General features: G+C 44.3%; 1 protein-coding gene across 1 annotated transcript in view; it reads left to right on the top strand.

The window, feature by feature from the left end:
* POLD1 (DNA polymerase delta 1, catalytic subunit) overlaps positions 1–26,085 on the top strand; it is a 360,607-nt gene that overhangs the window by 309,224 nt on the left and 25,298 nt on the right. The window contains exons 25-26 of the mRNA XM_077457111.1: positions 20,896–20,948; positions 21,854–21,951. Coding sequence (XP_077313237.1) covers positions 20,896–20,948; positions 21,854–21,951 — 151 coding nt within the window. The remainder of the gene's footprint in view (positions 1–20,895; positions 20,949–21,853; positions 21,952–26,085) is intronic.

The following is a 26,085-nucleotide window of genomic DNA, read 5'->3' on the forward strand; positions in this document are numbered from 1 at the left end:
GTGTGTGTGTGTATATATATATATATATATATATATATATTCACTAATGAGTCAGCTGTGTTCTGGGCTTTAACAACTTAAGGACCAAGCCTCTTTCTGAGAATTGGTGTTTACAAGTTAAAAACAGTGTTTTTTTTTCTTTTTTTTGCTAAAAGATTACGTAGAACCCCCAAACATATATTTGCTTCTAACACCCTAGAGAAAAAAATGGCGGTCGTTGCAATACAATAAATTTGTCACACCGTATTTGCGCAGCGGTCTTACAAGCACACGTTTTTTGTAAAAAAAATACACTTTTTTGAATTAAAAAAATAAGACAATACTAAAGTTAGCCCAATTTATTTTATATTGTGAAAGATAATGTTACACCGAGTAAATTGATACCCAACATGTCACACTTCAAAATTGCTCCTGCTCGTGGAATGGCGACAAACTTTTACCCTTCATCTCCATAGGCGATGTTTAACTCAAATTTTTACTTATTTATTTTACCATATATTTTACCTTTTATTTTTTATTTTTAGACTGTTCTTTAAAAAAAAAAAAAAAAACACTTTTATTCCTATTACGAGGAATGTAAACATCCCTTGTAATAGGAAAAAAGCATGACAGGACCTCTTAAACATTACATCTGGGGTCAAAAAGACCTCAGATCTCATTTACACTAAAATGCAATAAAAAAAATGTAATTTGAAAAAAATAAAAATGCCCCTTTTAGAGCTATGGGCGGAAGTGACGTTTTGACGTCACTTCCTCCCTGAAATGTTGTGGAGAAGGGTGAGGGCCATCTTCCCCTCGCTCGTCTCCATGCCTAACTAGACACAGGACCCGATCGCCTTCACTGCTACCAACGGCTCTGATACGCGGCGGAGGACACCGGAGAGTGGTGGGAGGAGGGGGCCCTCTCCCGCCGTTGATAAAAGAGATCTCACTGCAAATCCGCCCCAGAGACAACTTTTATCTGAAAGCGGACTGCCCGCTGAGGATTCCGGGTTAATGGCAGGTTAAGCTAACTGCTGCCATAGCAACGATATTCCTCTTCAAAATAGCAACGTAAAATGATGGCTGGCAGTCCATAAGTGGTTAAGTAATGACCAGACCACTGTGTGTGGAAAAGGACTTGCCTTGATGCAGTGCCTTGTTTAGTGGGGAGGCAAGTGTTAACCTTGAATGTGACCTTGGGATGTTTAAAACTGCTGATGTTGTGTTGGCTAAACCTGCAGAGAGCAACTTAATATGCAAGTGTTCACTTGCTACTGCAGATGATGTTGCTCACGAGAGGGAAGTGCCAAGTAAGGGCGAATGCACAGAAGAGGTCATGTCTGTGATCCATACAGAGCCTGATGATGTGGTAATGAGTGATGTGATGCCAAACAAGTTGGTGTTGTTGGAAGTACAAATAAGGTGATTAGGTTCACAAACCCAAATATAGAATTATGTAGCGATGGTCAGTTGTCAGGACAGTTGCTAGAAGAGAGTCATGGGCCAGGGGAGTTGAATGGTGAAGTTGCCATGAGAAACAATCGCTCCACTTTGTCCGATTCCCCTCCAGACACTGCCTTGCAGAACACTGGGGAAATTAGTCCTGAAATATGTTTGGATTTTTCTGACAAAAATGCAAGGCACTGGTAAATGCTGATGTTACCTTGGGTGACAATGCAAATATTGGTAGACCAGAGGGTCAAGTTGAAATTGTTGCTGATAAGTGTAATGATATGACGGGCACAGCAGAGGTTGATAGTGCAGTAGGCAGAGGCCCCCTACGGGTTCAAGAGGGAAATAACCCAAAGCTTAATAACGTGTCATTAAAAGGGTTTTTATCCCCAAATAAAAGAACCCACGTCTATTGCTAAAGTATTTAAAAGGGTGGAAAATGAGCAGATGGTGCTTTTGGAAGCACGCCCGTAAAAGTAAGGGGGTGTCTTTGTAGTACCCAAGTCAGTGTAGCAGAGGGACACAAGGAAAGTCACCCAAGACTGGATTTGACCCTTGTGGGTGAGAGCTGGCACAGGGGTGCCAAGTGGAGGAGTATGGGTTGGTGTATTACGCCCCCTCCATGGTTGAAACTGGGGGGGGGGTGGTATATGTAGCAGGGTGGTACCCTGCCAGGGTCCAGGTCAAGTAAACAGCCAGTTCACTATTATGTCACCTATGTTATGGGTTTTAAGTAATGACTAGACCAAGGCTCTCGCGGTCCTTTCTTGGTGTTACACAGGGACAAAGTTGTTTTAATGCCCTAGGCCTCTTTCCTCCCCGAGGTGTTTTTTTTTTTTTTTTTACCTTTCCACTACTCCTTCCTTTAGGAAATCTGATTCCTTCTTTGTTCTGATGGCTCATGCAAGGGTCTCCCTTAGGGATGCACCGAAATTTCAGCCGCCGAAACATATCGGCCGAAAATGGTGTTTTCGGCAAATTGCCGAAAGGAAAATCTTGCCGATAATGGGGCCGAAATGGGGGCGGGGCCTGTGCAGTGCTCCGCCCCCTGTTGCTGCCCATTGCACGGGTGTTTTCCTGGCTCGTCCTCCCTCCTCCTTTCCTCCCGCCCGACAGTGCGGTGATCTCCGTGTGTCACGGAGCTGTGTATTGAATTTCCCGGGCGGCTGCAGTAACAATGTCCCGCCTCCTGTGACAGACGGTACACTGATCCAATGGCGGGACATTGAATCAGCGTGACATTACAGGAGGCGGGACATTGTTACTGCAGCCGCCCGGGAAATTCAATACACAGCTCCGTGACACACGGAGATCACCGCACTGATCCGGGCATGGGTAAGCGGAGATGCATGTTTTACATTGGATCCTTAATACATATTTGCTGGCAGTGTGCCTTAATCATCCCTTTTTAGGACAAAGTAATAGAACTAATCAAATTGATTACAGAGACCACATTGGTACTTGATGTAACATGCTGCTTAATGCATATATCAAACTGGCCCAAAAAAATAAAGTACAAGTCTGAAACTATCTACCTCTGGCCACTTGTGTGAATGTAGCCATGCTATATAAACCAGGTCACAGGACAAAGGCTGTACTCCCTTTATTGGCCATATAAAAAAAAAAATAATAATCTTAATTTTGACCCAGCTAGGTTTTTATCGCCATGTGATAGAATGGGGAAGGGTTAAGTTATTGCTAGTAGAGGTAACGATATGAGCATTCCCAATAGAAGTCTGTTGGAACGGAACCAGGTAGCTTGCTTGGGGCCAGTTCACACCAGATGCAGTTCTGTGTGCTTTTTTTTTTTTGCACAAAATGCATGCACAGTGTTTTCCATGTATTCCAATGGCTCTAGTTCACACCATGCAGTCAGTTTCCGCACTGGGAACTGACTGCATGGTGTGAACTAAAGCAATTGGAATACATGGAAAACACTGCATGTATTTTTATCAGGCAGGCTGCATCTGAGGGGAACTGGTGAGGCTGCTTTGATCTCTCCTGTACCATGTCCGCAGTCTCTGACCATCTCCTGTACCATGCCTGCAGTCTCTGACCATCTCCTGTACCATGCCTGCAGTCTCTGACCATCTCCTGTACCATGCCTGCAGTCTCTGACCATCTCCTGTACCATGCCTGCAGTCTCTGACCATCTCCTGTACCATGCCTGCAGTCTCTGACCATCTCCTGTACCATGCCTGCAGTCTCTGACCATCTCCTGTACCATGTCCCCAGTCTCTGACCATCTCCTGTACCATGTCCCCAGTCTCTGACCATCTGCTGTATGAAAATATTTTTTAAAAACAGTCATTTTCGGTATCGGTGCTGTTTCGGTTTCGGTTTTCGGCCTAGTGTATTTTTCATTTTCGGTTTCGGCACCAAAAAACCCATTCGGTGCACCCCAAGTCTCCCTACATCTCATTCCACCAGTGCTAGGTGAATTAGACAGGTTAATGCCATGGCCTATAGTCTTAAGAAATAGGGTGTCCTTACCCTGTCGGCACATTTCACAAGATCTGTCAGTACTTCATAGGCTTTTCAGCACCAGGCACCTGTTTCCTAGGTTTGCAAGGGTACCACCTGGTCTTCTGTTCACATGTTTAATTTTACCAGGTGGATGTTCAAGCCTCTTGACAATTTCGGCAGTAAGGTGCTACATGCTGCTGTAAGCCCTTGTACACACGGTCGGAGATTCCGACAACCAAATCTGTCGGTTGTCCGAAACTGTTGCATACACACGGTCGGACAGAGTTGTCTGAAAATCCGACGTGATTACGTTATTTCGTTACGACGGGACTACGTTCACGCTAGTAGCCAATAACGTTGGTGTAGGAATTTGATCTGAGCATGCGTGGCACTTTGTCCGATCGGAATTCTCTACACATGATCGGAGTATGTCCGATCGGAGCATTTTGTCGGAAAATTTTACCAAGTTGGAAAACTTGGTCCGTCGGATACTCCGACGGAAACAGTCCGATGTAGACCACACAGTCGGAATATCTGACAAAACGGTCCGATCGGACACATTCCGTCGGAATCTCCGACCGTGTGTACAAGGGCTAAGAGTTCTGAGCTTTCTTAAACTGGTTTTTATGGTCCAGTTGCCATTGATTGCGATGTTGCCCAGCCCTCAGTTGGACTGCTTTTGGATGTCTCAGTTGCAAGGATTAAAGGGACCTATGTTCCCGTACTGTACCATCAGGAAAATAGGATTTTTGACTGGTTACAGGACCCTCCCCTCTGTTCTTATGATTTCCCTATTGCTTGCTGCAAAACTAAAGCTAGCTGGGAAAGGGAGGGGATATACAGAGGTTGTCCCAGAAAGCTTTTTTTTTTTTCCCCCTGCATCTTATCACCTGAAGGTAGAGGCATATTATCCAGTTGTAAAAAACAAAGGAGCCTGTTTTTCATACTGTATGCCCAGAAACGTATATTACTTGTAAGTCAAGAATCACATTTTTCATATCTGGCATTTTATTTTAGCAGTAACATTTAGAAGAAATTATGTAAATTATATTGCCTTTAGCAGGAAATTGACAGCTTCTGCTTTTTTTGTGTAATATACAACAAACTAGCCATTCTATATAACCCACTTACGCTGGACATAACTTATCAAAAACTCTGATTGTTTTTAATTGTAAAAAGAGATTATGCTGAGATTTTCATTTACAAATTAACACCTGGCACCTGAGGGCAAGCCCCTAATTCCTGATGGGGAGGGTTCAGTGCTGGATATATAGCTGGCCATAGATAGGTAGTTTTTCTTGTTCAGCTAGTGGATGTAATAAAAAGAAACAGATTACTTCATCCACACAATTGACTTGGATGGTGGAATTTTGGTGGTCCTTCATAATGTCTAAGCAGGTTCCCCAACCTTGATATTGCTGATAGCAGGGTAAACAAACTGCTGTGATTAATAACAATCTGCATTTTCTGATGGTGTTGCTCTTTAATGCAGAGCAGTGTTTTAATGAGATATTACTGAGAATCCTTATAAAACTGATGCCAGTCACTCCTAAGGACACATCCATGTAAGTTTTAAGAGATCTAAACAAATACTTACCGTAATTTTCCTATGTCCTGGACAGGTATGAAAGGCCTGTATTGTTTTATGTAGGTTTGCTTTCTCTTCCAATTCAAGTGACCGTATGGAAATCCTGTTTTGCATTGCAGTAGCAAGCTGAACATGTAAAAGAGCTGCTGCTTACCAACTTTTAGCATGTCTTGGCAATGGAGAGAAAACATGACGTTTGTAACATCATGATGTTGAGAAAGCTGAAACATTGCATCAAATTAACTTTCCATAAAACAGGCTGTGGTTCTATAACACGTGTGAAGGCCCACATTCTCACTTGTCTTTTTTTTTTTGGATAGATCGGCCCTAAATATTTGATCTCCAGTTTTGGATAGAGTAGTTATGTTTATAGCGACACTTCTTAGTCGACAGTATTGTTGCAGGAAATGTGGTGGAAGCGCCAATAGTTTCACAAAGAGCAGTACAGAGCTGATGGAGATGCTAGACTTCCCCCATTCATTATATGCTTGTTACGTGTATTTTTATTGATATCTCGTTAGTGAGAGAAAAGACTTGAGATTACAAAACCCTCCTCCTCTAAACTGTCCACAAAAAAATGAATCTGTTAGGTGCAGACAATGAAAGTTTTAACCACATGCTTACATCTTGTAATATTTAAAGCCGCCTCTTTCAGCCTTTTTACCATGGAGGAAACCTAGAAATAATATTCAGGTCCCAGGGAGCCCGTAATAAGAACCCTGAATATAAATATTCTAGCTCATGGTATATTAGCCACGCCACATTGGTAGTAAATGAGAGAAGGGCCTTTATTGCACTGGTGGTCAGTGGAAAGGATGAGATAAATGCCCATTACCGGGCTGGTCACTACTGGTCCCTAAGAAAAATGGTGATCAGTGCAGGACCCATATATATATATATATATATATATATATATATATATATATATATATATATATATATATTGGGGGGGGGGGGGGAGTTGGACCAATGCTCCTTACATTGCTGGTCGGTGAAAAGAATATTCCTTTTAAAGACAGTGAACATATGCTGTACAGGCAGAAACCTCAATTGGTTCACTGCAGAGGAGCAGCATGGGACCATGTTGATCAGCAATGTAGATAGAACTGGTGAGAGCTAGGAAACATTTGGTTTTCTGCTGGATCCTCCAAATGTTTTGAAGAAGCCAGAGAGGATTTATCAGCATACAGCCAAAAATGTATGTACAGTTTTTAATCTTGCTCTTTATAATCTGCATTTCTTGTAAAGGTTAAAGTTTTACTTTGCTTTGCACCTTTCTCTGGCTGCTGATATGGATCCACATTGTGATACTGCAGGATATAGCGCCTTACATTCTTTTGTATTAAAGTTTTTTTTTTTTACTTTAACGCATTCTCTGCATTAAGGTAGAAAAATTTGTTTAAGTTCAGATCCCCCAGCCCCTCTAAATACTTACTCGAGCCAGATCTCCATCCAGCTCTGTTTCGGCTGCTCTCTCCCTCCTCCCTGGACTCAGACCACTGGGAGCCATTAACAGGGCCGAGCCACACTGTGTCAATTGGCGCATGGGAGCAAACCCGCACAAGTGCACCAACACTACACTGACATGTAGGTACAAATAGGCACACAAATCCCCCCTCCCCCAGTCATAGTGTCAGATTGCAGTGATCATTTATTTACTGATCACTGCATTTAGTGTCAGTTGTGACAGTAAAAACTGCCAGGGCAGTTAGTGTTAGGTCCAGGGTAGCCCCCTACCACCCCATAAAGGTTTAACCCCCTGATTGCCCCTAGAGTTAACCCTTTCACCCCCTTTTGCCAGTGTCACTAAGCGATTGTTTTTCTGATCGCTGCATTAGTGTCACTGGTGCTGCTAGGTAGCTAGTTATTTTTTTAGGTTCACCGCCAGGTTTTTATAGCGTTAGGTACCCCGATATACTACCCAATAATGGTTTTAACCCCCTGATTTCCCCTAGTTAACCCTTTCACCAGCGATCACCGTATAAGTGATGCTGGTTAGCCAGTTAGTTATTTAGGTTCCCCGTCAGGTTTTTATATAGCGTCAGGGACCCCCATATACTACCTAATAAAGATTTTAACCCCCTGATTGCCCCTAGTTAACCCTTTCACCAGTGATCACCGTATAAGTGTTACGGGTGACTCTGGTTAGTTTGCTTTTTATAGCATCAGGGCACCCACCATTTATTACCCAATAAAGGTTTAACCCCCTGATCACCCGGCGGGTGATATCAATTAGGTTTTAGGGTCAGGGTCTGCGTCGTCCCAGGCAGTGCTAGGTTAGTGCCAGTACTGCTAACACCCACGTGCAAAGCATACACCTCCTGTAGTGGTATAGTATCTGAACAGATCAATATCTGATCTGATCAGATCTATACTAGCGTCCCCAGCAGTTTAGGGTTCCAAAAAACGCATTGTTAGCGGGATCAGCCCAGATACCTGCTAGCACCTGCGTTTTACCCCTCCTCACAGCCCACCCAAGTGCAGTATCGATCGATCACTGTCACTTACAAAACACTAAACACATAACTGCAGCGTTCGCAGAGTCAGGCCTAATCCCTGCAATCGCGAACAGTTTTTTTTGGTAGCATTTTATATTTAAATCCCGAAGACAGTGCTTGGTTTTCGGGGTCCCGTACGTGGCTAGGCTCCCAAAAAGTCCCCCACGTGTGGTATCCCTGTACTCGGGAGAAGCAGCAGAATTTATTTTGGGGTGTAATTTCACTTATGCCCATAGCATGTGTGAGCAATATATCATTTAGTGTCAACTTTGTGCAAAAAAAAAAATTTTAATATTCCTGCAACTTGTGGCAAAATATAAAATATTTAATGGACTCAACATGCCTCTCAGTAAATAGCTTGGGGTGTCTACTTTCCAAAATGGGGTCATTTGGGGGGGTTTTGTGCTATTTTGGCATTTTATGGCCTTCGAAACTGTGATAGGTAGTGAGGAGTGAAATCAAAAATTTGCACCCTTAGGCCGCGTACACACGCGCGGACTGTTCGCCCAACCTTGTTCGGCAAACAGTTTGTCAAACAGTCCGCTCAAAATTTGCATGAGCGGACTTGCCCACACACGAGCGGACTGTTTGACGAACAAGGTTGGGCAAACAGTTCGCTCAACTTTTGAAATGAACGGACTCGCCCACGTAAGGAGGAGGCAAATCCGCCCACTTCGAGCGCGTGTACAGGTAGGCGGGGCCAGCGAAGGATACGTCGCGGGCTCCGCCGCCTGGAATGGGCTTAAAGGGGAACCCCAACGCCGAAAAAAATCGGCGTGGGGGTTCCCCCCAAGTCCACACCAGACCCTTGTCCGAGCACGCTACCCGGCCGGCCAGGAAAGGGGGGCGAGCGAGCGCGCCCCCCCTCCTGAGCCGTACCAGGCCGCGTGCCCTCAACATGGGGGGGTGCCTTGGGGAAGGGGGGGCCGCGCGGCCCCCCCACCCCAAAGCACCTTGTCCCCATGTTGATGAGGACAAGGGCCTCTTCCCGACAACCCTGGCCGTTGGTTGTCGGGGTCTGCGGGCGGGGGGCTTATCGGAATCCGGGAGCCCCCTTTAAGAAGGGGGCCCCCCGATACCGGCCCCCCACCCTATGTGAATGAGTATGGGGTACAATGTACCCCTACCCATTCACCTGTGAAATAAAGTACAAATAAAAACACAACACAGGGGAAAAAAATATTTTATTGCACAGCCGGGGGTCTTCCGTCTTCGGGGGTCTTCTCGCCGGACTCCTCCGCTATGTGTGTGTAGCTCTTTTGCTAGCGGAGGAGTCCGGCTTTCTTCCTCCCCGCCGCCGGCCTCTTCTCCCGACTTCGGGGGTCTTGTCCCCCTCTTCGGTTCTTCTGCCGGGCCACCGCGCCTGGTCCGGTGGCCCGGTCTTCTGTCGCCGTCTTCCGTTCTTCTGTCGCCGCCTTCGGTTCTTCTGCCGGGCCACCGCGCCTTCTTGTAGCTCTTTTACAGGCGGTGGCCCGGTCTTCTGTCGCCGTCGCCGCCTTCCGTTCGTGTTCTTCTTCTTGTTCTTCTTCCAGGTGATGTTGACACGTCGCTCCCTCCGGCCGGAATGCCAGAGCCGCCCTGCGTTGCCACTTATATAGTGACAATGGGGCGGGGTCACATGGTATATGTCACATGGGTTGGTCACATGGGTTGATGTCACAATGTGACATCAACCCATGTGACCAACCCATGTGACATATACCATGTGACCCCGCCCCATTGTCACTATATAAGTGGCAACGCAGGGCGGCTCTGGCATTCCGGCCGGAGGGAGCGACGTGTCAACATCTCCTGGAAGAAGAACAAGAAGAAGAACACGAACGGAAGGCGGCGACGGCGACAGAAGACCGGGCCACCGCCTGTAAAAGAGCTACAAGAAGGCGCGGTGGCCCGGCAGAAGAACCGAAGGCGGCGACAGAAGAACGGAAGACGGCGACAGAAGACCGGGCCACCGGACCAGGCGCGGTGGCCCGGCAGAAGAACCGAAGAGGGGGACAAGACCCCCGAAGTCGGGAGAAGAGGCCGGCGGCGGGGAGGAAGAAAGCCGGACTCCTCCGCTAGCAAAAGAGCTACACACACATAGCGGAGGAGTCCGGCGAGAAGACCCCCGAAGACGGAAGACCCCCGGCTGTGCAATAAAATATTTTTTTCCCCTGTGTTGTGTTTTTATTTGTACTTTATTTCACAGGTGAATGGGTAGGGGTACATTGTACCCCATACTCATTCACATAGGGTGGGGGGCCGGTATCCGGGGGCCCCCTTCTTAAAGGGGGCTCCCGGATTCCGATAAGCCCCCCGCCCGCAGACCCCGACAACCAACGGCCAGGGTTGTCGGGAAGAGGCCCTTGTCCTCATCAACATGGGGACAAGGTGCTTTGGGGTGGGGGGGCCGCGCGGCCCCCCCTTCCCCAAGGCACCCCCCCATGTTGAGGGCACGCGGCCTGGTACGGCTCAGGAGGGGGGGCGCGCTCGCTCGCCCCCCTTTCCTGGCCGGCCGGGTAGCGTGCTCGGACAAGGGTCTGGTGTGGACTTGGGGGGAACCCCCACGCCGATTTTTTTCGGCGTTGGGGTTCCCCTTTAAGCCCATTCCAGGCGGCGGAGCCCGCAACGTATCCTTCGCGGGCCCCGCCTACCTGTACACGCGCTCGAAGTGGGCGGACTTTCCGAGCGGGAACAGTCCGCTCATTTCGAAAGTACAGCGGACAGGCCCACACACGGGCGGACTGTTCGCTCAAACACAGTTTCAGCGGACAGTTTTTCGGAATTTCCGAAAGACTTTGTCCGTCCAACTGTCCGCTGAAACTGTCCGCTGAAAGCCCACACACGAGCGGACTGTCCGCCCAAACACTGTTCAGCGGACAAGGTTGGGCGAACAGTCCGCCCGTGTGTACGCGGCCTTAGAAATCCTGAAGGCAGTGATTGGTTTTCAGGGTCCTGTACGCGGCTAGACTCCCAAAAAGTCCCACATATGTGGTATCCCCATACTCAGGAGAAGCAGCAGTATATATTTTGGGGTGCAATTCCACATATAACTATGGCATGTGTGAGCAATATACCATTTAGTGACAACTTTTTGTAAACTTCTTTTTTTTTTTTGTCGATATTCAATCACTTGGGACAAAAAAAAAATATTCAGTGGGCTCAACATGCCCCTCAGCAATTTTCTTGGGGTGTCTACTTTCCAAAATGGGGTCATTTGGGGGGGGGTTTGTACTGCCCTGCCATATTAGCACCTCAAGAAATGAGATAGGCAGTCATAAATTAAAAGCTGTGTAAATTCCACAAAATGTACTCTAGTTTGTAGACGCTATAACTTTTGCGCAAACCAATAAATATACGCTTATTTACATTTTTTTTTACTAAAAACATGTGGCTGAATACATTTTGGCCTAAATGTATGACTAAAATTTAGTTCATTCGATTTTTCTTATAACAAAAAGTAGAAAATCTTTTTTTTAAAAAAAATTTCAGTCTTTTTCCTTTTTATATCGTAAAAAATAAATATCGCAGAGGCAATCAAATACCATCAAAAGAAAGCTCTATTTGTGGGAGGAAAAGGACGCAAATTTCGTTTGGGTACAACATTGCATGACCGCGCAATTACCAGTTAAAGCAGTGCAGTGCGAAATTGTAAAAAGACCTCTGGTCCTTAGGCTGACAATTGGTCCGGGGCTGAAGTGGTTAAACCACTCAAGTATTGCTTTAGCAGTGTGTTTGGGGTCATTGTCCTGCTGGAAGGTGAACCTCAGTCCTAGCCTCAAATCACACAGAGTGGTACAGGTTTTGCTCAAGAATATCCCTATATATAGCACCATCCATCTTTTCCTCAACTCTGACCAGTTTTCCAGTCCCAACTGGTGAAAAACATGGATGGTGTTCTTTGGGTGATGTGATGTGTTAGGTTTGCGCCAGACATAACTTTTTTTTTGATGGCCAAAAAGTTCAAATTTAGTCTCGTCAGCCCTTCTTCCATACATTTTGGTTGTCTCCCACATGCCTTTTCACAAACTCAAAATGTGCCATTTTGTTTTTTGCTGAAAGTAATGGCTTTCTTCTGGCCACTCTGCCATAAAGCCCAACTCCATGGAGCGCACGGCTTATTGTCGTCCTATGTACCAATAATCCAGTCTCTGCTGTGGAACTCTGCAGCTCCTCCAGGGTTACCTTAGGTTTCTGTGGTGCCTCTCTGATGCCCTCCTTGCCTGGTCCATGAGTTTTGGTGTGTGGTGAGTTTTCAGTCTCTTGACAGGTTTGCTGTTGTGCCATGTTCTTTCCATTTTAGTTATGATAGATTTGATGGTGCTCCTGGGGATCATCAAAGATTTGGATTTTTTTTTATATAACCTAACCCTGACATGTACTTCTCAACAACATTGTCCCTTACTTGTTTGGAGAGTTTCTTGGTCTTCATGGCAGTGTTTGGTTAGTGGTGCCTCTTGCTTAGGTGTTGCAGCCTCTGGGGCCTTTCAAAAAGTTGTGTATATATAATGACAGATCATGTGACACTTAGATTGCACACAGGTGGACTTCATTTCACTAATTATGTGACTTCTGAAGGTAATTGGTTGCACCAGAGATTTTTATGGGCTTCATAACAAAGGGCGTGAATACATACGCACATGCCAATTATCAGTCTTTTATCTCTGAAAAATAGTTTTATGTATATATTTTTCTAATTTTACTTAACCAACTTAGACTATTGTGTTCTGATCCATCACATATAATTCAGATTAGAAAAAACATTGGACTTAAGGCTGTAATGTAACAAAATAGGTAAAAAGCCAAGGGGGTGAATACTTTTGCAAGGCACTGTATATAATATTTGGATAGATATGGTGCAATAGAAGTTCAATATTCTGGTTATTTGTAATCCCAGGCCTGGAATTGAACGCAGTGCATTGGTATTTATCCCCCCCCCCCCCTTTTTTTTTTTGCCCTCCCTTCCTCTTTCCCGATTCCTTTCCCTTCTTCCTTTTTGTTTTTGTTCTTGTCGTTTTGATAAAAATAAAAGATTGCTCTATAAGCAGAGATATTAATATTTAAATAACATATTTGTTTTAATTGTTCCCTTTTTTTTCTTTCTGTAAGAGCTAAAATGCCTGACTATATTTTTCTGTTTTTTGTATTTGTGTTTGAAATCGCAATAAAAAGTAATTAAATAAAAAGAGAGAGACTGGACCAGCTACTGGTCAGGCATCTGGGTGGATCCTGACTTTAAAGCTGGGATTCCTTCAAAGCCTGGACTGACTGAGTGACGTCATTCAGCAGCTGAATACGAGTCACAAAAGTGCACAATGAAGTGCACCCCGGTGACTCACAGAAGTTGGGGCAAAAAAGCTTTGGCCCCACTTCTTTAACTGCCTGCTATATAGTAAAATGATGGCGGAGCGGCTCTCGTTCTGGGCTGATGTCCTATGATGATGCCCAGTCTTACTGCAATCGCAGGGGCGCATTTTGTCCCTGGGACTCAGTGCGACCCTGATCTCGGTTAAGGGCCACGACTGTTTAACCATGTGATCAACTGTGTCCAATCACAGCTGAATGTATAGGTAATTGGGGGGACCGATTATCAGTGCCCTGATTACAGTGCAGCCTAGACGGTGCCCATCACTGATGCCACTCTGTGCCCATCTGTAATGCCAACCTGTACCCATCAGTGACACCAGTCACTGCCCATCAGTATTGCCTATTTGTGCCCTTCAGTGATGCAAATTGGTGCCCATCATTGAGGCCAGTCTGTGCCTATCGGTGCCACCTATCATTGCCCGTAAGTACTGCATATTAATGCCACCCCATCAGCAGCCTCATCAGCGTACATCCATGAAGGTCTTTTTGTTTTGTTTTTGGAAAAAATAAACCCAGCAGTGATTTAAATCACCAAAAGAAAGCTCTATTTGTGGGAAGAAAATGTAAAAAAAAAATTAAAATTTGGGTGCAGTATTGCGTGACAGTGCTGAAAGCTGAAAATTTGCCTGGTCAGGAAAGGGACAAAAGTGCCCAGTATTGAGGTGGTTAAAATCACTTTAAACCTGTATACCTATACCTACCTGTATAGCTACGAACCAGAACAATTCTTAGATAGGAGTCTATTCTTTCAGCTTTGCGAGACAAAATACTTTTTTTTTTTTTTTTTACTTGTCTTTTATCAACCCCACCTACTGTATGTAAAAAATCTTTTTGGCTAGTTTGATCAGTGTAAAACTGCTAGTGTCCCTGTAAATAAACATTGCTAACTTTATCATTGGTTCTGTTTATAACGACACTAAAATTACATTTCTAGTACATAGTAAAGCAAAGTTAATTACAAATGAAAAAGGGCTTTTTTCAATTGTGTAGATTTTTTCATGTAACGCTACAAAAACAAATGAATAAAATTTACATGAATGATTGAAAAATAAAAATGAGTTATTTAGGGCTGATTAAGGCACCTTTCACACGGACGATCGGTTCAGGCCCGCCTGTCAGTTTTTTAGGCGGACCTGAACGGATGCTCCATAGAGGTCTATGGAGCGTCGGATGTCAGCGGTGACATGTCCGCTGACATCCGACCCGCTCCGATCCGAAAAAGTTTGACGTAGGAAAAAGCTATTTTTCCATCCGTCATCGGATCTGGTGACGACGGACACTGGGGAGAGCGGCGCTGTGACAGGTCCGTCCCTGCGCAGTGTGCAGAGACAGTCCTGTCATCTTCCTGCTCACAGGAGATCACTCCCCGCTGAGCAAGCGGATATCCACAGGGCGGATCAGCACTGATCCGCCCCGTGTGAAAGGACCCTAAGGTTAACTAAGCTTTAGTAAGGAGCAAATATTCCCTTTTCCCCTTTCAAAGTTCCTTGAACTGACATGCCAATCAAACAACACAACTCCGACAGATGTGTCTCAATCAAATTGTTGGGCCCTCAACCGAGCACATGCTAAGGCCTAAACAGCAACTCCAGTACACAAGCTGTATTCCAGGGGAAGACGTCCCAGGACAAGAAAACCAAAGATTTATCTTCTCCTTCAGCCACCTGTTGGGTGTCCCTCCCCAATAAGACCCCACATCTCTCTTCCAGGCTGGAAAGCATGAGATCGGGGGGAAAAAATCCACAATCTCATGCTTACCAGCCGCAATCACGGCTTTGTCTACATCCGCGACCCTTTTTCATGACGTCGCGCCTGGGCCTCCGACGGACCACCTGGTCAACGAAAATCTCTATGGTCATCATCCGATGGTGGCCGATTCTTTCTCCGGGCCTCTGATGGTACTGCCGTTATGATCGTGTTCTTATGGTGCGCAGAATCGCTGGCTGAAAATAAGCATATCTGAATTATGCATGTAGCTGCAGGATTGGCTGAAAAGCAGATTCATAACTGAACTTTTGAAAGGCATGGCAAAGTTAAGGACTTTTGTAATTTTTTTTTGTCCTGGCTGGGTAACTTCACCCTCTGTATTTCTTGTGGTGACCATTGTCATCAAAATTTACAGTTGCCACCAAAACAAGAGGTGAGAGTAAACATGAGGACACTTGTTCCAATAATTGTCTTAAAGAATTTCTCCTTGCTTTCACTTTCCATTGCATCTTCAAGACAGGAAGTTAAAAAAATTCCCTGCAAAACATAGTCAGCAAACAATACAGTAAACCGTCAGAAAGGAGGTAGTTATCACACCAGTGCTGCAGCACAATTTGTGTGCATTCTTACAAAACCAGTGCAGCTCTGTTAAACTGTGTGTAGCCTATTTAAAATGAACACAATGCACTGATCAAGTGTGTAGGTGACCTTAAAACAGAGCTTGCCTAAAAGTAGATATGGAAAATACCATTAGTCAGTTGTCTTTAACTTTAGTATGATTCGGGGTTGTCATTATTATCCATTCTGCAGTATTTAACCACTTCCATACTTGGCCTATTCTGGCACTTCCCTCCTACATGTAAAAATCATTTTTTTTTTTGCTAGAATATTACTCAGAACCCCCAAACATATATATATATATATATATATATATATATATATATATATATATATATATATATATATATATATATACACATACACACACACAACGATGCGGATTGCTGCACAAAATTATTTTATTTCCAAAAAAGGATTACATCAGAAATCTCAAAGTACCAGGTACAACTGGCAGTCAACTGGTAACACACTTCACGTAACATCAGAATCGCAGACTCCTTAATCACAGTAATAGATTCAGCTGGAATCAGTTAAGCCACTTTTAACTCTATATTTCTTAATCCTACGATCAATCACTTTCAAGTGGTATCGGAGCGATTTTATAGGTCATGATCGGACACGGCCGTCATGTGATCAGGAGGCCCAATCACAGAGCCCTCCTGGCGATCGGAGAAGCCCGTTCCCCCTCCCTCTGAGGGACATTCCTGAACTTCCACTCAGGGGAGACCGCCCACCTGGCCGTTTATGTACATTGGCCAGTTGGGAAGTAGTTAATCGTTAGTTGTGAATACTGTGTAAATGCACATTACAGAACCTTTTTTTTTTTTTTTTTGCCCAGTTTTAGCTGCTCTGTGATTGGGTCATGATATGTCTTGATTTGTCCTGTCTTGCAGTTTCATGTTATGAATTAGGAAAATACGTGTGAAATAAAATAATTCTAACAAACAACCTCTAGTTGAGAGCGTGTTGGTGCCTGTGTATACAAAGTTGACAGAAACTGGAGCTCCTATCTAGCAGCTATGTATCAACCAAAATTGCTTGGATCAGCATGGGTTGTTTAACCCTCCAGTTTTGCAATAGACAGCAAAGCAGAACTGTAACTAGAGGCTGCAAAATTGTGCAATATGCATAATGCAGTGTAGTACTACATCATTTCCAATTAGATGTCATTATGTGACTATTTCAAATGTATGTCACAAAGAAAGAAATAGGGTTTTATTAAATTCAGGTTTAACATTACAGGTTTGGCTAGAAAAGTCTCCCTGCTTGCTCTTCATAGCTTTGACCTGGGGCTCCAAACAGTAGACTTGGAAGAGGACAGTTAACCACTTCAATACAGGGCACTTTCACCCCCTTCCTGCCCACGCCAATTTTCAGCTTTCAGCTCTGTTGCATGTTGACAATTGCTCAGTCATGCAACACTGTACCCAACCCCCCCCCCCCCCCCCCCCCCCCCACACACACACACACACACACACACACACACACACACACACACACACACACACACACAAATAGAGCTTTCTTTTTGGTGGTATTTGACCACCATTGGGTTTTATATTAAAAAAAAATAAAAAATTTTGGGGAAAAATAAATAAGTTTTTGTTCACTGACAGGCACTGATGAGGCAGCACGAATATGCAGCACTGATGGGTTATAATGGGTTATAATGGGCATTGATGGGCCCTGATAGGCAGCACTGATGAGAAGGCACTGACAGGCATTACTGATAAGCACTGATTGTCATCCCTGGTGAGCAAGGATTGTCATCCCTGGTGGTCACAGATTGGAAATCTAGGTGGGCATCATTTTGGGCACTGCTGATGGGTCTGCGCTGATTATCAGCGCAGACCCCATGGTCAGGAGAGCTGCTTATCGGCTCTCCTCTACTCACTCCCTGTCAGCACGAATAGAGGAAAAGGCTGATGTCTGACACTTCCTGGTTACAATGTGATCAGCTGTGATTGTACACAACTGATCACATGGTAAAGAGCCTAAGTCATTGGACTTTTTACCAAGATCGGAGATATGGTATGTTAGAGCGACACACCACACTACCAATCATATGACGCCCAGTCAGGATGTTGTTAAAAAAAATCTACAGTACCTGTTCAACTATTGAAGAATTGTGTATATTTCTTACAACAAGTATAAATTTATAGCTGTAATATTAAGCAATAGCCGCACGTATCTTACCCCTGGCCGCATATCCAGGTTCAGGCCAGACTCTGACCCTGCTTGCCCCCGCTGTGGTGACACCAACAGTTCTTTCTACCACCTCATCTGGGCTTGCCCGCTTGTCCAGGGTTTCTGGGAGCAAGTAATTAAGTTCCTGCATGACCATATGGGCTCCCCCGTTGCCCTATGCCCACGGCAGTGTATCCTGGGTCTTCTTCCTCTTCCTGAGGAGAACAAACACTTTAGGACATTTTTGCAGGAGGTCCTCTTCACTGCTCGGATGCAGATAGCCTGCTTGTGGCTTAGGCCTACTCCCCCTACGATACAGCAGTGGAGAGGGGCAGTGAACAGTGTCTTACCGTTTAAAAAAGTAGTGTATGCCAACCGGGGGTGCCCAGACAAATTTGGTAAAGTGTGGGATAGCTGGATGGAGAATGCAGATAGCTGCTCTGGTTGAAGGGCACATACCATGCCATTGCGGGGCCCGGCCTCCCCTCTACTCCCCTACGCTATCATGGCCTCTTGGGGCATTTGTTCCTGATCACATCAGTTTAAAATGCTTGTATGTGCAGCAGTCAAGATGTTTCACTTTTGTATGTCAGACGTAAGATGCTTATGTTATTGGGTACTGTGTATATTGGTGCTTGTTGCACCAGGGTTTATAAATATGTATGATGACATTTTTTATTTTTATGCTCAATAAACTTGATTTTGGTTAAAAAAAAAAAAATATTAAGCAATAGAGTCATGAGTATGCAAATTTTTAGATTGTAAGCTCTAACGAGCAGCGCCCTCTGATTCTTCTTTTACCAAATTGTAATGTAACTGTAATGTCTGCCCTTGTGTTGTAAAGCTCTGCGCAAACTGTTGGTGCTATATAAAACCTGTATAATGATAATAATCTAGATGGTTAGTTGCAATCTACTTCTTTCTTCGTTTTCTTGTCAAGCCATTCTAAAAAAAAGTGGTAGAAAGTTACAAACCTCTGTTTTTCAGGCTCGTTTAAATATGAAAAAAATATCTGATTGCCATGGGTAACATCTGATTTTTAGGACATTTGTAAATTACGTACTGCATAAGTCCTATGCATTGGAAATGCCTTATTCATCAATTAGTTTAAAATATCAAAATTTTTTTTTTATATATAGTTTATTTACTTAAATTGGCCATTTACCATTGGCCAGAGTTGCATGTTTATAGAAATAGTTATCCTGATTACTTCTAATGTTCCTCATCTCCTCAAGCTCTTCTCCATCTCCCTGGTCTGATATTACATGAAACACACACACACATGCAGTTGCGTGCAAAAGTTTGCATAACCTGGCCGAAATTTTGGAAACAATATAGAAAATATCGCTCATTGTGCCAAAAGACTCTCATTTAAGGATGGTGATCATATGAAGCCATTTATTATCACATAGTTGTTTGGCTTCTTTTTAAATTCTAACGATAACCAAAATCACCCAAATGGCCCTGATTAAAAGTTTACATACCCTGGAATATGTGGCCTTGGTACAGACACACTCGACCATGCAGATAATTTTTGTTCAAGTATTGTCGTATTGTGCTCCTTTCAAACAACCGCACGTTTTTTTTTTTTTTTTTTCAGAGAAGCCTCTATTTCTCCTGAGGTTACGTGTGGGATTTTGTATCCCTAACTATTCCTCTGGCAGTTGTGGCTGCAATTTTTCTTGGTCTAACTGACCTTGGCTTGGTATCAAAAGATCCCTAAATTGTCCACTTAATAAGTGACTGAACAGTGCTTACTGGTAAATTTAAGGCTTTCGATATCTTTCTATATCCTTTTCCATTACCTTGTTACACAGGACTTTCGACAGTCCTTTTCTGCTATTCATGGCTCAGTGTCCAGCCCACTCAGTGCATTCACATGAGGGCTAACAAACCCATTAACAATTTATATGCACACTAATTACAATTTAAAAAGCCACAGATGTGGGAAATGAACCTTTAATTACCACTTTAACCTGTGTGTGTCACCTTGTATGGCTGTACCAAGGCCAAAAATTCTAGGGTATGTAAACGTTTGATCAGGCCCATTTGGGTGATTTCTGTTATGATTTTAAAAGGAGCCAAACAACTATGTAGTTTACATTTCTTCAGTTATTTCCTGATTTCTGGCCTGGGCCAAAATTATGTCGTATATACCATGAGACTTCATGGGCTTTTTTTTTCTTTCATCTGGAGGTCAGGAGAAGGGGCTTTCACAGGTAAGCACACCTTCCTGTCTGCATGTCTGAGCTAAGAACAGATGGATTCCAGGAAGTAAATGCTACATGAATCATCTGCCCTTACTCGAGATCCCCACAGCTAGAGATGCTAGGGGGGTGTTTTCAAAGTGATTTCTCAACAAAATAAAGCGTGTAGACATTGATAAATTGGCGAGTTTGCTTTCAATATTGAAAATAAATTAAATAGTGTTGCTGGTGCTCATATACAGTTAAGTTCTACTTTAAAAGTGCCTAAGGTAACTACATCTGTGGACCTGGCAGTGCTTTCAGAGTTCATGTGGCACCCCTTGTATCCTATGCCCAGGCTAGCCTAATGACCTCATCTTCTGTTCAAGTCAACATTATCCCCTGTAATTTCCTGGTACTGAGCTCCTTCTCTGTCATATAAATGTAATTTATTTAGCAAGCAGTAGAAGCTCTGGTACCTAACTTATAAACGGGTAGCGGGGCTTGTTTTTATCTTAGTCACTTTTTAGACCTGGCCGGGTCCACTTCAACACTGGTCTGTAAGGCTTTCCTGAAATTTGCACTATAATAAAAATATTTGGCCAAGAGTCAGGCCATCTTGTTCTACAATCAGAGTGAAAAAAAATCCTCTTAAATGGGGTTCTCCATACAATACAAAACCATTTGACATATTCTAATTCTATAAATTAAAACTTTGCAATGAAAAATAATTGGCTTGGTCCAGTAGTTACCGTACATTAAAAAAAAAAAACACTTAAATGAAAGGAGTGGCTGAAATTATGTAAGCAATTAAATATAAATGTTTTCCCTAATATTTAACTCCGTGTTTTTGTTGCTACAGGTGCGGTGTGCAATTACTGCAAGACACGAGAATCTGAACTACACCAGAAAGAGGTAGGTTGGTCTTAGCATTGACCGCTTACTTTTAGGTGAGCAGATTTAGAGAGCTATGATTGTAGAGAAACAATACCTCTAAATTTAACTTGCATGTTAAGGTTGACGCTGCTGACACCACAGCTCTCTCTCTGGGAAAGGGGGTCGGAGAGTGCAATTTCTCCATGCCAACATCTGATTGAGCCTCACTGGTAGCCACTCAGAAGCCAGCATTCAGTAGTTAGTTACACTCTCTTGGTTAGGAGGACTCTGCATTAAAATCCACTTTGAGAGAGAGGCTTACACAAGAGCAGCTACAGCTGCTTTAGAAACATTTGTGCAGTGAATAGTTTTAAAAATAACCAATTTTACAAAGCGAACAATTTTAGAGGAGGGGGAGGGACATTTTTGTTCATATACAACTACTGATATCATAGGGTGGGGATAGCATATCATAGGAGCTACTATATTGGGAATGTTGTGCTAGTGCTGAGCTTCTTTATTAAAGGCTTCAGCAGCAGCCCATCTCTTTTTCCAGCGCTGACCCCATTTCACCTCCTGAATGGACCCTATACGGCACCTCCTGTGTCATATAAAATGTAGCTACACTCTAGAAATATGTCTTCCACCCCCCCCCCCCCCCCCCTATAGACACAGACAGCGAGGCTTGGCCCTGCTCCCCACTTTCTCCTCACCGACTGTAATTGATGGCGGCAGGAGCCAATGCAGATTGGAAAATAGAACACATGACCTAATGGTGTTGGTAACATGTCCATAAATCAATAAATCAACTCCAGAATGTGTGTGTGTGTGTGTGTGTGTGTGTGTGTGTGTGTGTGTGTGGACTAGACAAACTTTTCAGAAAAAGAAATGTCTGTATAGATGATCTGTGTTGCTTACTGTATCACTTGGTTTATCTTCTTTAGATCTCTCACCTGAGTTCACTGGAAGAGAAGTTTTCTCGGTTGTGGACACAGTGCCAGCGCTGTCAGGGAAGTTTACACGAGGATGTCCTGTGCACAAGGTAAGAGTAGAACAGAATAAAGCTTTTTGATGTAATGCAGGAATTTTTCACTGTTAAAGGTTGTATGAGCTATTTTGGGGATATTATGCTGCATTAAAGCCAATGTCCAAGTTGTCTATCACTTTAAATAGTTTGTTTGGGCTAAGGTGGCCCAAACAAACTATTTCCTACACTAAAGGATAAGTTTACCTTTGTAAAAAAAAAAAAAAAAGTAAATGCACATCTTTTTGTGGGTAAAAGATGTACTGTTTTTTTTTTTTTACTAGGAGCCTGCAAAGCATTGTGGGTGCAATGCAGGGCTTTGCAGACTGTCAGTGTAAGCTGTCTGCTCGTACCTAATACAAGCAGGCAGTTACACACTGACAGGAACCATCAATGAACTAGCTAGAGCAGGCATGTCCAAAGTCTGGGCCATTTGCGGCCAGTGTTCCGGTTTGATGTGGCCCCCACTTGGAATTTGCATATATATCCATCTGTGGCCCCCCAAAGCTCAAGCATGTTTTCTTCCGCACTGCAGGGCCTAGAAGGAAGATTAGAGGCTTTAATCATGTCCTCCATTCAAAAGGATAGGAAGCGTGCTAGATCCCCCTCCCCACCTCAGACCCTTTACCAAGGGAACAGTGGGTACAGGATGAGGGGTTACACGATCAGGAGGAAAAATAAACCGATTATTCCTCTGCGGAGCAAACAACAGTAGATGAACCCTTTTCAGCCTCGCAATCTGAGAAATTGCTGGTACAATCTCTTACAGAGATGATTCGTTCCATTTTCATGCTACCCCTAACGAAGTCTGCTGAAAGTTCAGTTTCTTCATTGGGTTCTTTAAAACCTTTACAGCCTTTTCATGCATTTCCTGTCCATGCGTTACTAGAAAAGCTTATTTATTCTGAATGGGATCACCCAGATAAGAATTTTCTCCCTCCAAAGAGATTCTCAGTTCTCTATCCCATGGAGGAGAAATTCACCAAAAAATGAAATGTACCAGTAGTTGACGCTTCGATTTCCAGTGTGAATAAAAGTTTTTAACTTGTCCAGTAGACAATGCGCAAATGCTTAAGGATCCAACAGATAAAAGGTTGGAATTCCAGTTAAAATCCTCTTTTTCCTTGGCAGGTGCCATTACTCAGCCTGCAGTCACTGCAATAGGCATCTGTCAGTCCCTAAAGTACCAGTTCAGACAGACCCCTAAGGAGGTCCCTGCACAACAGGCCCGTGAATTGGTCGAACTACCAAAGCATTATGTTTCGCCATAGATGCTATGAAAGACTATTCACCAGGCGTCCCGCCTTGCGCTTGTGCTAGTACACATGCGTAGGATCCTTTGGAAAATTGGTCAGCCAAAGCACCATGCAAAAATCTCCTGACTGGCTTTCCTTTTTATGGGGATTGGCTATTTGGGGATGATTTGGACAAATACATCCAAATGATTTCTAGTGGGAAGAGTACGCTTTTGCCAGTCAAAAGAAAGTATAAACATCCTTCATTTAATGGACTTTTTCTCCTGTGCCAGGGTATCCGCCTCTAGGCAGTGGTGACGGCCTCCACCATCAGACTCTAGAGGAAAATCTTAGGTTCAGGCCCAGGCACAAAAAAAGGCCTGGGACCGGAAATCTGCAAAGCAGAATTCTAAAGCCTCATTATGAAGAGGTGCCCCCCTCGCCAGAGTGGGGGGTTAGACTTCTGCAATACTCAGAAGTCTGGCAAGAGGTAATTCAGGACAGATGGGTCATCTCCACGGTGTCTCTAGTATACAAACTAGAATTTTGGGAGTTTCCACCATCTCATTTTCTGAGATCAAACGTTCCCAAAGATCCAGGCAAAAGGAAATCTCTGTTTCGGGCATTAGACCGATTACTGGCTCAGGGGGTGATCATACAGAATCCCCACAGAAGAGCAAGGTTTGGGGTTTAATTCAAACCTCTTTACAGTACCAACACCAAATGGAGATGTCAGACCCATTCCTGATCTAAAGAATCGAAATCCGTTCCTGAAAATCTGCTCCTTTCGCATGGTGTCAGTCAGGTCCAGTAGTTTCTATACTACAAGGAAGAGAACTTCTGGTGTCTATCGACATCAGGGATCAATATCTGTCCCTATATTTCCCGCTCACCAAACGTTTCTGCGGTTCAAAGTAGAACAGCCGCACTTTCAGCTTGTAGCCTTGCCCTTCGGGCTAGCTACAGCACCCCAGGTGTTCACAAAAGTGCTGGCCCCACCTCTAGCCAGGTTAAGGGCACAGGGTCTAACAGTCTTGGGGCATACCGAGACAATCTATTGCTAATAGACCAGTCGTGGCTTTTTTGGACGCATTACAACCAAGTACCTGGTTCAACCCAGGTCTGGGTTGGATTCTCAACCTAGAGAAGTCTTTCTTAAAACCGCTAAAAAAGCTGGAGTATTTGGGCTTGATCATAGACACAACCCAGAAAAAGGTGTTCTTGCCTCTGGCAAAAATCAACTCTATTAGAGAGTTGGTGCGGATGGTCAAGTCGAAAGGAGATCCCTCCAATCGCCTTTGCATGAGGTTGTTAGGAAAGATGGTGGCTTCATTTGAAGCGGTTCCCTATGCCCAGTTCCATTCGAGACTGTTGCACAACAGTATCCTTTCTGCTTGGAACAAAATGATTTAAGCTTTAGACTTGCCAATGCCGCTGTCTCCAAGGGTGTCCCAAAGCCTTAGTTGGTTACTAACCCAGAATCTGTTGAAAGGAAAATCCTTCAGTCCAGTTATCTGGAAAGTCGTAACGACAGATGCCAGCCTTTCAGGCTGGGGAGCAGTACTAGAGAAGACAACTGTCCAGGAATTGAGGAGTTGACTTTGGTGGGACTGTTATTTTATGCAAGAAACACATTGACCCTGGCATGGAAAAAAACATCTCCTACAGTTCCGGCTTGGAAGAACTTGGTCAATTCTACCATATCTCTATATAAGGGCACATACTGTGATAGAGGCTGCCCTAGAAAGTTTGACAGAGTCTGGCTTAAAAATTACTATACAACAAATATGACTGTTGCCCCTCAATAAGGGTTGATGTCTTTTTAATTTTTTGTAGTATGCTCCTTTACCAGGGTGGGGGGCAGGTGGGGGGGATCTGTTGGGAATGATTTGCCGGCTTGTCTGTTTACATTTTTAGTTCTGGAGTAAGCCTCACACACACCTTGTGAGGAGTTTTTGGCGGCTGTGTGGGGCTCCAGTGGTCTGCCTTGGTTGCCCCTGTGTGGGTGATGTCTGTATTATTGTAAGTTTAATAAAAAAAAGAATTTGTGGAGAAAAAGAAAAGGGAATTTTGATGTACCTGTACATTCCATATTTTGGAGTATAGGACACATGTCCCTCCTTTACTCTTTCCTGTACACTCACTAATTCAACCGGTTTTATAGGGGTTCCTTAAAAAGTGGGCCATCCCCATTCTGTATATGGCCCAACTGTTCCTGTGGGGAAGCCCTCAGCGGGCCTTTTTAGTCCTGAGACGAATTGCGATGCGTTACCTCTTTGAGGAGAGTTTACTGAAAAAATGGACATCTCCGGTTGTTGACCCCCCCGGTATCCAGGTTAAATAAGGTAACCACAATTCCGGTGGAAGGGTCACCCTCTTTCAAGGACCCTGCCGACAGAAGGGTGGAGGCGGTTGCCCGATCCATGTTTACGTGGCGGGGTCAGCATTGCGGCCAGTGTTGGCCATGGCCCTGGTGTCACAAACGCTTACTGAATGGGCTAAGTTGTTGCATCGCGAGTTGGAGAAGGAAAATGTTTTCCCCAGTGTGCGTGGAACTGGCAGACTAGTTGGTGCATGGCCTTAAGTATGTCTGTGATGCGGCCCTGGATACGGCCCCTTTGCTTTCTAGAGCCTCAGTATCAGCAGTGGTACTGCGTCGCTTGATTTTGGCTTAAATGCTGGTCTGTGGACCAGGCATCTAAGAAAGCGTTGGCGGATTTTGCTTTCCAAGGTGAGAGGCTGTTTGGAGCCTCGCTGGATGACATTATTAAGAATGTTACTGGGGGAAAGAGTACTTTGTTCCTACAGTCCAGAAAGGGTAAGGAGCATCGCGTAGGCCCGGGCCCTCCTTTTCTGCTCTGATTTTTTTGTCCGCCCGGGCCGGCAGGTAAGCGGTCCCAGTTTGACAAGGTGCCCA

Source organism: Lithobates pipiens, unplaced genomic scaffold (assembly GCF_037356315.1).
Source record: "Lithobates pipiens isolate NorthernLeopardFrog02 unplaced genomic scaffold, aLitPip1_a1.2 Scaffold_27, whole genome shotgun sequence".
NCBI lineage: Eukaryota > Metazoa > Chordata > Amphibia > Anura > Ranidae > Lithobates > Lithobates pipiens.